Source organism: Astyanax mexicanus, chromosome 20, assembly GCF_023375975.1.
Source record: "Astyanax mexicanus isolate ESR-SI-001 chromosome 20, AstMex3_surface, whole genome shotgun sequence".
Lineage (NCBI taxonomy): Eukaryota > Metazoa > Chordata > Actinopteri > Characiformes > Acestrorhamphidae > Astyanax > Astyanax mexicanus.
The window spans coordinates 27,987,895-28,006,911 of NC_064427.1; the positions used below are offsets into that span (position 1 = coordinate 27,987,895).

General features: G+C 39.7%; 1 protein-coding gene across 3 annotated transcripts in view; it reads left to right on the plus strand.

Annotated features, from left to right (window-relative positions):
* The window catches only part of LOC103037096 (roundabout homolog 2), a 143,265-nt gene that overhangs the window by 83,244 nt on the left and 41,004 nt on the right, over positions 1 to 19,017 (plus strand). For all 3 annotated transcript variants that reach the window (XM_049468864.1, XM_049468866.1, XM_049468865.1), the window contains exons 4-11: positions 30 to 150; positions 2,052 to 2,190; positions 7,602 to 7,738; positions 10,657 to 10,781; positions 12,685 to 12,856; positions 16,033 to 16,238; positions 18,641 to 18,722; positions 18,841 to 19,006. In XM_049468864.1, coding sequence (XP_049324821.1) covers positions 30 to 150; positions 2,052 to 2,190; positions 7,602 to 7,738; positions 10,657 to 10,781; positions 12,685 to 12,856; positions 16,033 to 16,238; positions 18,641 to 18,722; positions 18,841 to 19,006 — 1,148 coding nt within the window. The remainder of the gene's footprint in view (positions 1 to 29; positions 151 to 2,051; positions 2,191 to 7,601; positions 7,739 to 10,656; positions 10,782 to 12,684; positions 12,857 to 16,032; positions 16,239 to 18,640; positions 18,723 to 18,840; positions 19,007 to 19,017) is intronic.

The window sequence follows — 19,017 nt, forward strand, 5'->3', positions numbered from 1 at the left end:
CATTATCTCAATTCTGTTCTGTTTTACAGATTCGGGGCGGAAAACTGACCATATCCAACACTAAAAAGAGTGATGGAGGAATGTATGTGTGCGTGGCAACCAACATGGTGGGGGAGAGGGAAAGCGAGATGGCTCAACTCTCCGTTTTTGGTAAGGGATAATTATCATCTGTATCATTACATCTGTAACTGTACTTAACTGTAACCTGGTGTTGAGTTATTTAAAAGAGAATTACTCTTGATTTTCCATTATGTACAGATAATTCAACTGTAGACCTGCACACACAGTCACTTGTATTTTTTAGTGAAAAATGTTTGAATAAGTGACACTGGAAACTGTACATTAATATAAGGCTGTATAATTACACAGGCTACACATATTTACATATGCACATAGGGCAAAAGCAGCAGAGCAGAAATATAAAACATAAATTGCACAAGACAGTGACCTTAAACCAAAAACATTTACATTTATTAATGTAAATGAAAAATTCAACCAAATCAGCAACACACAGTACTCAGAACTTAAAAATTGAAGTGTAAAATGCATCAGTGCATCATAATGGATTGACCTGGAGATGGCAATCCAGCTGCATTGATTTTGGGATGGTATAATTAACTGTCATCTAGAGAACACAGAGCTATAAAGGCCAAAAAGACTAGGGGCTCTATATTACACACTGCGCAAAGCGAACCACAATGCTCATTCCTATATTACACCCCATCAACAGTGTATTTTCACACCTAGCGCTCATACCGCTAAAATAATGTCAGAGTTTAGGAGTATATCTATGCTGATTGACGTGGTGGTCTGGGACTGAGGTGTGTTCACATTCACATTCCTAGTGAGTTGCTATTTTGGCGACAGAAAACACAAATGCACCACTGACTGAAATGAACCTAGACAACAGTCAATCATCCAGCTACACAGGTGCTGCATGGGTTTGTGTTCGGTACTACTATGTTCGGCATTTGCTAGATGTTAACTGCCCCATCTGATATTAGGTCGATGTTAACTACTTAAATTAAGTAAATGTTAAATATTATGACTAATGATAGGTACATGTTGATGTAAGGTAAATGTTAAACATCTTGGCTGATATCGGGTAGATGTAAACCAATCTGTGTAATGTTACTTACTCTAACTGATGTTAGGTAAATGTTAACTGCACTAGCTAACCTTAGGTAGAGGTTACTTACTTGTGTGCAAGTTACTTACCTGTGAGCAAGATGTTAACCTACTCTAGCAGGTGTTAGCTAGATTCTAACTACTTTTGCTGATGTTAGATGAACAAAAATACTAGATGTTAGCTGGGATTTTAACAGCTCTAAAAGATCTTTGCTCAATGTTACTCCTCAGGCGAACATTAGCTAGATGTTAACCACTCTAGCTGATCATAGCTAGATGTTAACTATTCAAGCTGACCTTAGATAGATGTTAAAAACTTTAGCCAATGTTGTTAGGGAGCTGTTAACCAATCTAGCTAATGTTAGCTACTCTAACTGATGTTAAATAGACGTTAACTGTCTTATTGACATTATTTAGATGTTAACTATTGAAGATGGCGTTAGCTAGGTGTTAACTGCTCTAGCTGACCTTTGGTAGATGTTACATCCTCAACAAGATATTAGTTAGATGTTAACCTGCTCTAGCAGATGCTGGATAGAGATCACCATCTAGCCATCTGACGTTGGATAGATGTTAACTCCTCAGGCTGACATTAGATAGTCTGTTCTAGCATATTACTCCTAATCCACTTTTTCCTAGTCCTTAGCAGAAATAATAAAACGCATTCTTAAACGTATTTCTCTGTGTGCTGCCATTTTTTTTTTCATTTGTTTAATCCATTACCCTTTTAATAACTCTTATATTTACTTAGAAATTCAAATTTAGCACAACCCCAACCGTCAGGTCGAGGTTTCACATCTTCAGCAATGAGTAAACAAGTGTTGTATGCATACATTTGCATATGTTTTTATCTGTGTTTGCATTCCTACCTGCTATGATGAGCAGCTCACCTGTGCGTTTGTTTATGTTAATGTGTGTTCCAGAGCGACCCTCGTTCGTGCGCAGGCCTGTGAACCAGGTGGTGCTGGTAGATGAGAGCGTGGAGTTCAGGTGTCAGGTGGAAGGAGACCCCTCTCCATCGCTGCGCTGGAGGAAGGATGAGACGGAGATCCCCCGTGGCAGGTGAGGGGGAAGCCCTTTCTGCCCATTCACTACTACACTGCAGCCCTGCATTGATCTGCAGCACTGATGTACCAGACTGAATTGCATTTGATTCTGTCGAGCAGGCAGCCCAGATGTACCGCTGCTGAATGCTGCTGCGTGACAGAAGCAGTAGATTAGAATGCAAAGCTCGGGGTCAGAATGCAAATGCAGTTCTATAAAGCTGAGCCATGGTAGATGTGGATTTGTTACTGTGTGCATGTTAGGAGCCCACTGCTTTAGACTTTATGTAGTACAGAGCGAGAAATATGTAGTATATACAAAATCTAGCATATTCTGAGACATCCTCTATCATGTCTGCGATGGATTGGCGGCCTGTCCAGGGTGTATCCTGCCTTCCGCCCGATGCCTGCTGGGATAGGCTCCAGCACCCCCCCGCGACCCTTAATGGATGAAGCGGTTGATAATGACTTGACTTGACCTCTATCATGTAGGGCTCAAGTAATATAATAATATAATAATAATGTTGGGCCAATAAATATTTTAAGGAACTACTACATTTTTCCCATTATAAGGTGCACGGTATTATAAGGCGCACAATCAATGAACGTCTATTTTCTGGTCTATTTTCATACATAAGGTGCACCAGATTATAAAGCGCATTTTAAGCAACACTATAAGGAACTTCTAATTCTAATTCTAATTCTTGTGGTTCGTCCCATGTAGCTTGTTTTAACCAGTTGAATGCACAGGCTACAGTCTGATATGCTTCACTCTGAACAATGAAAGAGCTAGCGCGGTTAGTGGCTAATGCAAATGCTGCTCCAGCAGTGCTAGTCGGGTTTAGCAGCAGGCTACAGGCAGATAATACTCACCTCTAAATGGGGGAATAGAGGTTACAAATACTAATGCTACTTCAGCCCTGGTGCTGGAGATCTAAACTGAGTGGCTTTACTGCTCCTTACAAACTGAGTGGTAAAATTCAAACATAAGGCGCACCAGATTAAAAGGTGCACTGTTGATTCTTGGGAAAATGAAAGGATTTTAAGTGCACCTTATAGTGCGAAAAATACGATAAATGTTCTGATACTTGAAAATATCCAATAAAATGTATATTTTAGATTTGAGTTATATATATTTTAATACAATCTTTTAGAAATACTTTTAGAGAGATTTTTATACCTGTAGTTAAATATATAGATATATTAGTAAGGGCTAACAAAAAAGAAAGAAAAAGCAAAGCAAAGCAGTAAAGAGAAAAAAAGCAGCAGCATGCAGTAACTGTAGAATTTGACACAGGCCTTTGTCTCTTTTTTTCGTTTCCATTCCCACAAGCTTTGTTTCTGAGCTCTAGCTCCCACCGCCTGTTCAATACTCTCCTCACAACAAAGGCTGGAGCTTTGATGACTGATGGAGTACATATGCAGCATATGTGTCCACTGCTCATAGATTCCCATAAAACACACACACAGCGACTAGACTAGAAATGTTCTTTGCACAAATCCATAATTGCCGTGCACTTACAGTGCCACTATGCTAAATTGCCACACCACTGCAGTATTTTCTGTGCATACATTGCATCAGTCTGGACTTTAGCCTCAATTTCCATCTCATTACGTTACATTAGCGAACAGAGATGGCCAAGCTGAGCCGACAGACTGAAATCAAATGTTGGTATTACATTAACACTCCATTAGCTTGTTTTAGAACCAGAACCAGTCAAATCAGCCATTTTAGTTGATGTAATAGTTCTGTATTTGGTGGTAGTAGGAGCCCTGTGATATGTGTTGCTGTCTAGAATTTGAGTTCTAATATTTTTTTCTGTACTAAATCTGAAATGAATTAGTGTAGAGTCTTAATTACAGGACAACTTACAGTTGCAAGAAATAGTGAGCCCTGTGGAGTTGCAGGATTTGGACATTGATTACTAATAAAATGTATCCTAAAAGGATCTTTTATATTAAAGGCACAGTCTATCTGAACTAATAACATGGGCACAGTTTTTTTTTTTTCTAGGCACAGTGTCTTTATTAAACACAATAATCCCAATAATAAACATCCACAGTGCAGGGTAGAAAAAGTAAGGGAACAGTTTTTATTAACGACCATCTTTAGTCACAAGTCCCACTCTTTTCTCTTGGTGGCGATGAACACAGTGACCACAGTGTGGAGGCACAGGTTTGTAGTTATGAGTCGCACATTCGTAAGGCCTGGTGTTATGGTGTGGTGTGCAGTGGTGCAGTTTCATACAATGCAAGATTAACTTCGGTCTTGATTACAGGCACGTTGACAGCCCAGGCACATTACAGGCACTATTTCAACAGGACAATTCTTGTCCACATGCTGCATATGAAACTGTTCTTCAACCTCCATTGTCTGCAGAAGCTAAGAAAAGAAAATATTTAGAAAAACGAGTCGATCAGCAAAAGCACTGTGTCTATGTCAACTTGTGAGTTCATGGCCAAATTGACTGTGTTGAAGGCAGGCAGGCGTTCTCTGCTGCAGTGCTGTTAGCCAATCAAAGAAGATAAGTTTGCATGTATGAATATTCATGAGCAAGAGCCAAAATCCTGTCTCTCTTCAGGGACCACTAATTCAAGAAACACCAAAGCACTTTCTTTTTTCACAAAAAAAAAAAAAAAAAAACTTATATGGCATTCATTAATACTAAAGACCACAACTAGACAATTTAAAATTAATGAAAAAATTATGGAATGAGACCTTTTAAGAGCTTTAAGAGTCTTGGGGACACAGATGCAATGATATGGTCAGCTTCATTGCCAGACCTGTCCTTCATTACAATGCTTTTGGACTCCCTATCAACACTCCACCCCACTCCACCACAACATCTGCTGGAACTGTGTGAATATTTATGCTGCATGGGATGGATTATCGTAGAAAACCATTTGGAAACTCTATGCCGAGATGTCTGGCATGTTGCACATACATTATTCATGCTTTTCGCACTCCTTCTGCATGTGTAGCTCAATAAATATGATCAAGTGTAGCCCATAACAATCAAAATATTTTAACAATTTATTGTCCCTTCTAACCTTCACCCTCTTTTGGAAAACATTACAACCCAATAGTTCCTTTTCAGTGTATAAAATGTTGTGGTACACCTTTAAAATAATTTTCCTTCAATGATGGCAAGATATACAGGTCCTGAGGCAACAAACAAAAACACTACAGTGCTAGCTGCTTCCTGCAGGTGGCAAGGTCCAGAGGAGGACCTAAGGCTCATGTATATATATGTGTGTGTGTGCTACAGTAAAGCTGCGGCTGCTGCTGTAGGTATGAGAGCGGTGTGAAGTGCTGAGTCGTGTTTGGGGGGCTCTCCCGTGTAGTGGCTAGCCTCTTGCTGCCTTACCGCTAGCTAAATAATGGCCCAGTTCCAGCCACCTCGCCCCTCGTCTCTCTCTCCTCCACTCCTCTGCCCAGAGGACCCCTCCAGGGATGCGCCTATATAGGTCAGAGCTGTGACGTGACTGGAGTCTCCACCAGACTCCACCAGGCCAATTAGAGACCATTATTGGTATTCTAACATTGTGAGAGTCACCAGTCTCTGCTTTCACACACCTTTCTCCTGTGGATGAATACATAAATATAAACATATACTTTATCTATACATTTCATGCCCATATAAATTAGACTGGAGCTTTTCTGCTGAAACACTATAATTGGGACCAGACTTTTAATACTTCTCTAAACTCTTAAACTTTGACAGTTGACCTGTATATGCTCCACCCACAAATATGATGTTTCATATCCACTGTTACGATGTTGGGCAAACGTCAGTGATCTTATCTAAATCTACCATTAAACAGAACAGGAAATGCTGCACATACAACATGAAATAAGTTCATGTGTAGCATGTCTTCATGGAAGTTCATATATAAAAAATCATATTGTCAGGACTGATCATGTGTATTTTATTGTTGTTGTAGTTGTTTACCTTACTCATGAAGATACCAAACACACTTAACACTGTGGATCAAGGCACATCGCCATGCTCATTGTTATCTTACACCTAGCAAACAGTCTGTTTTCACGCCTTCTGCTTGCACTGGTAAAATAGCAGAGCTTACAAATATATCTACAGCAACGGGCGTGATGGTCTGATAGTGAGGTGTGTTCAGGTAAATTTCTGGTGTATTGCTATCTTGGCAGCAAAAAAACAAACAGGTGCCCCACTGACTGACTGTCTCTCTTTCACACTCGGCATGACTTGAGTTTTTGCCCGTTCTCGTTTTTCCACCCATTCTTGGGTTCCCTATCTCCTTATAAGGGCATTTTTTTTCCCTAGCCAGGGCGGCGGTAGTGTATTGGACCACGACCCTGATGACACGGGTTGGGTGTGTTTATTTATTTATTTATTTTTTTCCTTTTTTCTTGGGTTTACCTGATTTGAGATCAACTGTTCTGCAATTGTGTTCAACAACCCTCTGGGCTGGAGAGCTACTAGTCTGTAGCACTCCATCCAATTACACTTCATTTTCCAAAACAGATTTTTTTTGTGGCCCGCCACGTAATGGCTTGAAAAATATCTGGTCCGCCGCCACACTTAATTGCCGACCCCTGGTTTAATCCTTAATAATGTTGTATTTGGTATTATTTTTATCAACTTTTACTGTTTAATAGTTGGTACGGAATAAACCTTTTGTGGATCAAACTTGAATAGGTCAGTTACAGTACACTTTGTGTCAGCGTCTCTCTATCTCCGTCTCCTGTACTAAAAGCAATGTGACACTCAGGCTGTGCTCTCTTATGCTGTAAATTAGCTGGATGGGTTGCAACCGGCTGCCGTAATTGACTTTGTAAATGCTCTCCTGTTTGTTAATTTGACTCAGCGCATACTGCAGTGGCTCTGCCTCCATACATAGTTTAAGCACATAAATTAGTCATTCATCAATGAAGCTAGCACAACCTCATTTAAAGCTTTGCCCCAGATATGCCAGACCTCTGAAATCTTCTCCTCTCCTTTCTATCCTTTCTCTGGAAGAACACACACACACACACACATGCACACACATGCACACACATAGACAGAGGCCAAACACAGTGGGTTCTTCTTCATAAATATTGAAGCAGTGGAACAGTGAGGGGTTCCAGCTGAAAGCACCTTTCATTTTGCCATGCCTTTCATGCTTGCATAATTGACAACCCTCTTTTTCTCCACTTTACCGAATCCTCTTCAGCATGGACTCTCTCAAGGACAGGAAAAAGGTCTTTTGTTCCCCCAAAAAACACCACAGCCCATTATTTTGTGTTTACTTTTCTTGAAACTATCTCCTGCTAATCACAGCCCTTTTCTCTGTCTGTGTGCACAAGCCGAATGTAGCATACCTGCTGGGCTGAAGGCGTGAATGTGAGTGTTGTGTGCTTTGAGCTTCTGGATTTGTTTGAAGCCTGCTCCTGTCTGTTCCACACAGGTATGAGATGAAATACGAAAAAGATGACTTCATCTTAAGGATTAAGAAAGTATCTGCCGGAGACCAGGGAAGCTTTACGTGTGTGGCAGAGAATCGCGTGGGCAAAGTGGAGGCGTCAGCTACACTGACAGTCAGAGGTAAGTTTGGGATCTGTCATCTCCCACCATTATTTCCATTTAGAGAATAAATACTTTATGTCTTGTAGATCGAGTTGGAGGTATGTGGAGTAGGGCTGCATGATATGGAAGACTGAATTGTGATTATACTGATATAATGAAATATAGATAACAATTTCTAATCAATCTATAATCATGTTGAAAGGCCTGATTTATTTAAGCAACCGCTAATGCTTATCCGGATCATCTGAGATTTAGTTCAGGATCCCTTGATGAACCAGTGACCATTTGCATCTCATTTGCAAATTGCAGAATGCCTTTTCCAGGATCATTATCTCAAAAAACAGCCAGTATTCCTACAATAATAAATAATTTATATATTGTGTAGTCCTAGACATAACCACTGCGTAAAGTAAACTCTGTTCATCTCTGTTCAGCACTGGCACACAAAACCAGGCTGTTGATCCCTGTGAGTGGGAAAGGACTTGTAGGGAAGTGTAGGTCTGATTTTCATTTAAAAAGCACATTTTAAATTACGAATAAAAAACAATAAAATGTTTGTAGCAATTGGCTTAGTAATGCACAAATAGTTCTGGCTACTGCAGAGAGAGCTTGCCCAGAGAAGTTATAAAGGAAGAGACTAGACACTGGTTGAAATGTGAATGAAAGGAATTAGGGATGTCCCTGGTCAGATCATGTGTTCAGAATTCATGGTCGATCGCGTGATTTTCAAAGAACTGGAATCAGATGGAAAAGATTCAGATCCCTAATGTATCAAATTTCTATAAGTGAGCGTAAAGTTTAAGTAACACGAGTGGTAGTGCGCTGGGACGTGAACTGGTGGCTAGTAGGATAGGATAGCAGGTGTGCAATATACAGCTCTGGAAATAAAATAAGAGACCACTTAAAAATTATTAGTTTCTGCCAGGTCTGAACCACACTACAATATTAATACTGCCACCTCCCAAACATACAGATAGCTACCAGCATTTAAAAATATAATTAGCCATTAGAGTTATATACTGTGGTGATTAATACAATACATTTTAAGTGTCTGACACCACTAAGATAAGTATAATAAAATTTAGCCAAACTAACCCTGATTCTTTTATTCACATTTAAATGCCCATTATATGTTATGATATGTTCTTTTTTTTTTACTGTATCGCCAAAGTATTTTATTTGGACTCTGTATCGGCAGATTCTTAAAATCAAAAGACTCCTTACATCAAAAATCAAAAATCATTACATCCCTGAAAGGAACTTATGGATGATATCCTGCCCATGAACAAAAACAGCCAACCCACTTTCTGAGTACACCATGAGTGGATGAGGGTCAGCTATACTTTGGTGCCGAGCATGTTCGTGATTCTTATTCACATTTCAACCAGTGAACGGCCACCTCATTTATAAACGTGTAAACGTGCCTGCTGGTATATACTATTACCACTATAAACACTGGAAATCATGACACTGACAAAAACAGTCAGCCACCAAAAAGCCACGCTGTACCGGTTACCTCTCTGATAATGTGATTATGATGAAAATGTAAAGCTCTTTCAGTGTGAGGATTTAATTTGATAGGTTTAAGATTACAGAAGAGAAATATGACAAGACGGTTTTGGTTTTAGTTCCAAAATAGCACTTATTGTAGCTTCTTAACCCACTTTTTCGGTGCCGAAGCACGAAAGCCGCACGGACAAGGAGGCGGCAGCGGCTCTATTTACAGACCAGTTTATTTCACTCAGCTGGATCCAATCCTGCTAGGACCACCTCCCTCTGCGTGTGTCATTCTCCGACCAGTGGGAAGCCTGTGATACACAAACACACGTGCGCACATACACACGCTCGCTCAGGGGAGCTCAGGGCATGCATGGCTGGCACGAACCTCCCGTTGAGATAAAGAAATGAGGAACTTAATGACAGTTTAGAGCCCCGTCTCATGTTCTACGCTCCCGTAAAGCAATATACTGTACGGTATTTCTGTCACTTTCTGAGGCACGGGGTGAGCCGGGCTGGGGAGAAAAGAGGGCGAGATGTTATGGGCTGATACGACAGTCTGAGATTCGAGTTTGTGTAATTTGTGGTTGTCTAGCCACAGCTTCCATTTGGTGCGTTAAGGAAAGTCTGCTGCATTATTAAGCTCCCCTCTGAATTCACCTGATTTAAGATCCATTTCATCAGTCACTTGGTGAACTCTCCCACACTCTCTCCCTCTTTTTGTCCTAAATTTGCTCATGTATCCAACGCCACGTTGTTCACTTTAAACTTCATTTTTTGTTTTTTTTTTGTTTGTTTGTTTCCCTGTGGCCGCTGTGTTCTTGTCATGTGTGCCTCCCCTGCTCCCATACACATCATTATTCTTTTACCAGCTCGTCCTGTTGGTAAGTACCCATAGCCATCTGGACCATGCTACTAACACTGCACATTTACCCATTAGATCTACCCTTTCGCTTCAACAAATCAATACTAATTTTCAGGCAGAGATTTCTGTGAAAAACAGCCGTCCTCGTGAATGGAGTCTGAACTGATGCATGGCTTTTTAAAAACGTGGTGTTCTGTGAAGTGTTTTCAATTTCAAGCTTTTTGAATAAAATCCCTAACATTAGAGCAGAGCTTTGGAAAGCGGCGCTGCAGAAACAGAGATAAAGACAGTACCATTACACACTATGCTAAAAAGCTACTCTGAAAACAGACATGTTTATGCTGAACCTTACACCTCACATTATGAACCATTAGTAAACACGCTGTGTTCTGCACCTTTTCAAGACCGTCACCCACTGCATGTTAATTAGGTGCACATGCTTCCCAGCACCTTAGCTTTTGCATTAAACATGAATGAAACACACTTATGCTTCTGCATCCCATTTTAACGCAAAAGAACGCAACCTCCTGTATCTCACTGTTTGCTATGCTACACGTGTGACCTTTAACCCCAGAGGCCCCCCAGTTTGTGGTGCGACCCCGGGACCAGATTGTGATGCAGGGACGCACCGCCATCTTTCCATGCGAGACCAAGGGAAACCCACAGCCCGCCGTGTTCTGGCAGAGAGAGGGCAGTCAGGTCAGTTCTCTTCTCCAGATCTTTTGGCTCAGGATGAATGCAACTGTTGTTCTAAGTGTATTTATGTATTTTAATACATAATGCATATTATAGCACTCACATTTAAGTCACATAAACTATAATTCAAAACTCTTTTTGAACACTTTTTTCCACTTAATATTATGTATATCTTGGTGGGAAAATAATTATGAGCGGAACATGATTATATCCACTAAGATTGAACTGAAATGATGGTGAAGAATAGGTGTTTTAAAGCAAACTATGGAGTCAGAATCATAGGCTTATCTACACTCAGTCAGGGAGGACACCTCGTGCAAGAGGGAGATGAAATCCTGCTATTATTAGAAGCAGACGAAAGAGGGCATATATTTGAACCAGAAGGGAACAGCAGGCAAAGAACATAAGCAATGACTGATATTTCCGCTTGATTATCCAATCATCTGAATTACTACGCCACTTTTTGTTTGAAAACAGTGTGCAAAATAGAAGCATTGCACAAAGACAGAGTATCTATATATGTTGGTTTCCACTTCAGTCAGTGCCTTTCAAAAACATTTAAAATGTTTTAGTCTGTATTAACTTTACTTTTGTTGTGCCAGCCTCAGTGAATCTTCCTACCCAACAACCTAAGTAACTACATTCAATTCTTCTACACTAAGTTCTCTATTAAATTCTACAATGATTTGGGAGATAAACACATCTAAAAACAGACATAAATCTACTCATAATGAGAAATGAATAATACGAAATGTGAAATTTGAGCTAAAGTGGGTGGGCAATATGGCATAAATATAATATGATACTAGTTACAAGTGGTACATGATAAACTCTCAGTTTTTAATATTTAAGCTGAAATAGACTGAGGCCCAAAACATTCTTCATGCAAGCATGTGAACACAGAAGCTTTAAGCTACACAGCCTTTGAGCATAGTTAAAAAGTGAACACTAACACTAACGTAACATTTTATGTCCAATTTGCATATTCCTATCCCATGACTTTTTGGCATGTCAGTGTACTGTGATGCAGTTTCTAACAATGACAGTAAGTTTCATCATGTTGCCCATCGCTAACATTGAGAAATGTTCATGAATGAACACAAATACCACAGCAGTCTGGTCCTGCTGTGATCGGAGAAATATTTGAAGCTCTTCTGTGCCCGAGTAGCAGGTGGTTTCACCTTGATCGTTCTTTCACACCATGAGTTCTTAAAACAAAGTATTTAACTCAGGAAAGCAATAAATCCACTGAGTGAATGGGTAGATGGTGTTTTAGTGGTCAGATTTTACCTTCAGCCTAATGAAGTGGTCATCAGTCCTCCGTCACTTGACTCCAGGGGGGTCATTTGTCGTCTGAAAATGTATTCATTTACTGTATTCGAGTCATTAAGGCTAATTGAATCTGCCTAATGTCCTTCCTATCCCTTCAGTCTAGTAGCTTTGAGGACTTTGAAAGAAGGAAAATCTCATTAGAGGCAGCAGAGATAGAGATCTCAAGGCTGTGAGTAGGCGGCGAAGCCGCACTCAGTGCGGAGGCCTGCGCCAAAGGGCACCGTGGCCAGCTGATCACTGCTCGCTTTAGACCTTAATTACCAGCCAGCCTCCGCACGTGAAACAAGCCCTGATCCCTCTGCAGGCTGTGCTGAGCCGTCATCCCTGCTGGGGGTGACTGGCCCAGTCCATGCGTGGAAGAGCTAGCGGCTCGCTCGCTCGGATAAACACCAGCATATTGAGATGTTGGGGAAAAGCTGTTCATATCTTTTGGCATTTTGTGGATGTTTGAGAAATTGGCACTTATTTGTCTCCCATGTTTTCAGTGCTGTCACTTTTGGATTGGATAAGTTTGTCCTCTGCAGGCCATTTGTTTTGCAACGCATAATAGTCACTGATTTTTTACCTCCCTCAGGATCTACTTTTCCCGAACCAACTTCCTCAGGCTGGAAGCCGTTTTTCGGTGGCGCCCAACGGCGATTTGACCATCTCCTCAGTCCAGCGCTCGGACGCGGGCTACTACATCTGCCAGGCTCTCACTGTAGCCGGCAGCATCCTGGCCAAGGCCCAGCTGGAGGTGTCTGATGGTGAGTGTGTGTAATTTTTAATCCAAACTCAACACACTGGAGTCGAGACCCGCACGAATTAACTAAATTCAGGTTAAGTACAATCACTGTCACGCAGCACATGCATTAGGGGTGGGAATCTCTGAACACCTTGTGATTTAACTTGATTACAATTCAGTGGTCTGCAATGCAATTATAAAACAATTATCAATGAATCTTTATGCATGTTTTTCTACAATACAGGACTTATGTTATGTTTCCTTGTTGCATGACTACTTGGTACTTTTAAAGTACAAACTGTAACTATCCATAATGAATCCTGCAAAGGATCTTTGACACTATTTTTATTTACGTAAAAAATGCATAGTTATTACAACGAATCAAATGATTAATACAAAAATCTAGATTAATGTTGCCAAGCTTCAGTCACAATATTAAAGTCAGCTACAAGGAAAGCAGAAACAATAAGGTGGTTATAATGTTATGGGTAACAGTGCAATGTATTTATAGAACTGGTTTTAATGCTGTGGCTGTTCTGTTTAATCTGTGTATAAATTAATTATTATGCAAAGTATATAATAGAAAGTTACACATTTCAAGAGCAGCTTATCTGATATTTAAGTGCAGGTAAATTTGAAAAATGTCACTTAACATAATAATAATAATAATAATAATAATAATAATAATAATAATACCACAAAGACAACAATAATCAGCATTATTTGTTTGACATTTCAATTTATGCTAAAGAAAAAAAAAACATGCATGTGGTTCATATTCTGCAAAACAAACAAACTTATACACCGTCAAATTATTACTTTTTTAAATTTCATTTTATCAGCTCTTCTTATTATATTTGAGATTTTTCTTTGTAGTTCTATAATTACAGACTGTAGTCCTGTTTCTGTTTTTAATATCTGCTAATAAAAAACAGTCTGAAAGGAAGACAAAAAGTATGCATATAAACTGCTTTGTAGATGGACAGAGAATAATGTAATATTGGTCTTTATAAATAAAATCAACAAATAAATATTTCATAAATTGAATAGAGCCAGCAGCAGTTTCAGTTTTCTGCTAGCTCTGGTGTCTGTATGCCCTGTTCTGCTGAGCAGGCTCTAAACAACTTGAGAACAATCCTTCACAAGTCCTCATGTAGAATTTAGGTGGGGCTCGAAACAGAAAAAGAGACTTTGGATGGCCTGAAAAGGGAGTGAAACCCATAAAAGTGTAAGGCTGGGGCCACTGATGGAGAGACACACATTTACACCCACTTCTCCTCGCAAAGAGTATCATTATCTTAAGTGCTGTGGCGATGCCAGTTGGGAGCCGTTTTCTGCTTCCTTTTCATTCCGTCTTGGCCTGCTCTCACAGACATTATTGAATTAACATCTGCTCAAGGCCTTCTCTGCAGAAGGAGAGCTTTACCCTCAAAGCAGTGACTACTGGATCGCTGTGCATATCAATTGGAAGGCAGGGGATGAGCGAGAGAGGGAGGGAGGGAGAGTGGGAAAGAAAAGATTGAAAAAAGGTAGGAGAGAATGAGCGAGTGAGACAAAAGAAAGAGCAAATGACCTTAGTAATGATGTAGATACGTATCTTTTCTCTGTATTGTACTTTATGTAGACTGTTGCATCGATTCTTTCATGCCAGCAGAATAAAGCATTAAAGATATATATTCTGTACATTTAGAGATTTAGATTTGGAGTTCTTTATGGTGAGAATGTGTGATGGCAGCAAGCATGTGATGGAGTACTTTTAAAACATGCATTTTGGTGCAGTCCCCTTATAGAAAGGATGAATCTGATCTTCAGTTTACAAGTTTACATTAGGTCAGTCGACATTCAGTAAGAGATCAGTCTAAACTTAAAAAAAATAATAATAATTTAAATGCAGATATTATTGTCACTGTCTACAAAAAAACCTTGTATATTCACAAGAGCATGTTGTTTTGTTCAGGTGTTCATTTATGATAAAATACAGTCATCTAAAAATCAGGAAAATTTAGATTGGGATTCTTTGCGATGCAGCTATATAGAAATAAACAGTCGAGTTCTTTAAAAAAAACACTGATAAAATACTGGCACAGGTCGTTACAAAACTACAGCAATGATAGCAATTAAAATTGTCTAAAAATAGGGATTAGCACAGGTTTTTGCCCAAACAACAAATGTTAAAAATGAAGTTAGTGTGCTAATCAGCTAATTTGCTGTACAGGTACTAAAGCTGTGTCATACTACATTGTAACACAGATACACTACATTACAAATCCACAGCAGTGATACCCTGACTACATGTTTTTTGTAGCTAGTCATAAAAAACACTTTTGAACCCTTTCAGATAATTTATTAAGCTTTTAACAAGGGCTCTGTTGCAGACATTTATAGCATGCTGGCTCTCCATGTTCACAGTAGCTCTTGTGTCAGTGATATTAGCAGTGTTGCGTTGTTGAGGTAAACAGAATGTAAAGTCTGCACATGTGACGTAAGATGTTACTTGGCCAGATAAAAACTCCTGTAAAAACCAGATCACTCTGGTTTAAAAATGAATATGTTGTATGGATACACTGAAAGGATGTTTTTTCCCTCTCCACTCAGGAATACTTATAATTTCAATAAAAAATGTTTTTTTAAGCACTGACACTTTAACATTACTCCAAAAAAAGACTTCATAATACACATGGGGTTCTGGCAATTGACCCTCCTTATAATACACAGTAACAATATACCTAGTGCACTTGATTGTAAAGTAGTATAAAGTAGAAAACATGCAAAAAATGCAGTCCTTAGGATGCTATAGTGCTTGCATAGATGCAAAGAAAACGTAAGGTCAAACCCAGCTTCTAAAACCGTCTCTCTAATTTGAAGTGCCTGCTTTAAAAGAGAGAGGGCGAGGGTGTGAATGTGTTGAAGGGGGCAGTGAAAAAAGCACTTTAATTAGCCTCTCAGGCAAGATATTTTTAATCCACACCTTGTAATTATGGCTCCAAGGTGTGATGGCATGCCATAAGCATGCACGATCAAAGGTGGCTTTTTTGCACGCCTGACCACAGAAACAGGTGCTAAAATTCACAATGTATCAATCACACAGTGTTACTACTGCTAGGAATAACTACTTGCACACGAGCAAGGTCAATTGAGACATCAAATGGAATTACATCACTGCACATTTAGCGACTGTCTGTGCTTTCTCCTGAACAGCTCTTAAGGACCGCCCACCACCCATCATTCAGCAGGGCCCGACCAATCAGACGGTGGCAGTGGGTGGCCTGGCTCTTCTTGGCTGCCGGGCGTCTGGAGACCCGGAACCCACCGTCACTTGGCTGAAGGATGGACTGAGTCTGCTGGGTAAAGAGCCTCAAATGTCCCTGCTGGAGCCTGGAAGTCTGCAGATTAAAAACACTAAGGTCTGCTTCTGTGGTTCATAATTGCTATATAGGCAAACTGTATGCACTTATATTACATTTAGTTTCATGGGAACCAGTATGGGCAGGGAGGGCATTGAGTGTGTATGTATCTACATTGTGTAGAGAGGAAGAAAGAGAAACAGGGAGACAAAGGGAGGGGAAAAGGAGGAGGAAGGTTTTTCTCAGAGTGACGTCTGATCTGATGTCAGATGAGCATAAACTTAGATGGACAAGTGCATTGGATGTAAAGATGAATAAAGTGTATTGATTTTTTAATAAATTGCTAAATGCTGCCATTTAAGGAGGCTTCTTTAGCTCAGCTCTGACAGATCCTGGGCTCCTCGTCAAGGACAGCCCTTTATGGCGGATTAAAGACAGACACGCACACAGACACACACACACACACCTACACACATCTCTCTGAAGTGAATTTGAAATGCCCACACAGCTCTTATCTGAATGCTTATCTCCCTTTGAATGTCAATTTCACTTAAATCACTCACCTCAGAATTGAATTAATAGACCAGAGGCAAACATGGAGAAGAAAGGCTTTAGCTAGTGGCAGAGATACCCAGAGTGGCAGAGCAGATGAGAAAAAGAGAGAGAGAAAGAGAGACAGAGAGGTAGACAGAAGGACGAGCAGAGACAGCAAGCTATTTCTGTGTGTGTGTTTCATTGTTACAGCAATCAGCTCTAAGTAGACTATCATGTCACCACATCAGTGCGGCTGTATTGATGATGACTTGGTGCAGAGTTCTTAATATAATTTATTAGCAAAATTAACTTCAGCACTTTGGCGAGTTTGCCAGACTCTCTCTCTCTCACTCTTGCTGTCTCTCTCACAAATGCTCCATCATGAAGGCCATCAGAGGTTAATGTATTTCACTATAATCTCTCAGTGGTGTAGAGCAGTTGATTAGGAAGACTGAAAGAAGAGTTTGTATTAGAATATCTATAAAACCATCACCACTAGAATGAATACCAACTGCTTAGTTAGCAAGTCCTTTCTTCTTCTGATGTATGAATGTATATACAGAGTTTTTATATTTCATTTTATTTAATGTAAACGGTATAAACTCAAAATATTCCGTTTTATTTGTTAAACTTCATTTCATTTGTTAATATACATCCATTTCCACATTTTATACCTACAAACTTGAAAGAAAAATTGGAAATGTGGCAGTTTTAGTCTAGTAATGGGGTAAAAATGAGATGATGTCAACATGTGATTGTCATCACAAGTAATGCTGACAACAGCATTACTCAAAAGTAGGAATTTTTGAGAAACAAAGATCTGCAAAGGATCTCCAGTTTGTAACAAATGCTAAAAAAACAAGCTGAAACGTTTAAGTGAATGAGCCCTTGCACATCCTGCCCAAGCAAGCAAGTCATTATGAACCCAAGCACAATTTAAACCCGTAAATTTTTAGTATATAAAGCTTTAACTGAGCTTTTTAAAATCATTTTCAAATCATTAAGAACATATCTCCAAAAGATTAAAACACAAATACTGCAAACAATGATCCACAGGCCTAAACATCAGTTAGGGTACAAGAATGATGTCTGAAGGACTTTCCTCTAATCTAATATAATTTAACATGGTTTAAGAATAGAAAATACATTTTAAACAAACATTTTTTTTTATATTGAGCTTATAGTCTAAGTGCAAAAACAGAAAACAGTAATAAGGCTTTGCACTGCACGGCACAGCGCTGCAAGTCAAGTGCATAATACATAATAGTGGAGTGCGCACTGCGCACTTGTGCAACTTTTATTAAAACACAACTTGATTTGTTACTTTGCTATATTGTGATTTTCACACCATAACTTTATATAAAATAAACATAGCATTAAAAAACAGACGCCTACAGATTATTTTCTTGAGCTTGAGTTCGGGTTGGGCCCCGAGTCGGGTTCGGGCAGAGAATCTAAGCTCTACAACCAGTACTGTTGCACATCTTAGGATGAGTGGGACATTCTGAAATAATTTGTTGTATTTTTTACCTTTTTTGATATGCTTTGTGACAAAGTTCACCAGGCAAAACATTAAATATCTTGGTTTCATCCTCTCGGCAATAAAATAAATATCAAAGTAAATGTTTTTTTTTAAATGTCCTAACATTTTACGTATGTTTGTACGTAAGAAGCAGATAGTAGATTGGTATTCAATTAGATACTGGTTACTATGCTGCGTACGCAGTTAGAGATGTTTATAGGCTTTCTGTAACTGGTTCAAATCTCTATATTTTATGTATTGTTGATTTATCACCACATTAATTACATATTGTGTAATTAATAATAATGTGCTAATGATGTATGTCTATATGTGCCCAGAGGTGGATATGAAATTCTGCTTCTGCACTACACTGTCTCTAATTGCTCGTTTGATATCCTTCTTCCAGCTCTCGGACTCTGGCATGTATACATGCTTGGCAACAAGCTCCAGTGGAGAGACCTCATGGAGTGCCTTCCTTGATGTCAGAGGTTGTTTTGTCCTTACCTTACAGAAACAGCTTGCAGACACATATTAATATGTTTGGTATCTTTGCTAGAAGCTTCTATCACCCCCTCTTCTAACCTTGCCTGCTGTTCTTTCTTTCAGAGTCAGCCGAGCTTATAGACCCCGTGTCCCACAATGCCACTGCTCTCCCGGGGCCCCCCTCCAAGCCAGAGGTCACAGATGTCACCAAGAGCAGCGTGTCTCTGTCATGGCGCCCAGGCCCCGAAGATGCCTCCCTTATTTCCTCCTATGTGATCGAGGCCTTTGGGTAAGTCTGCA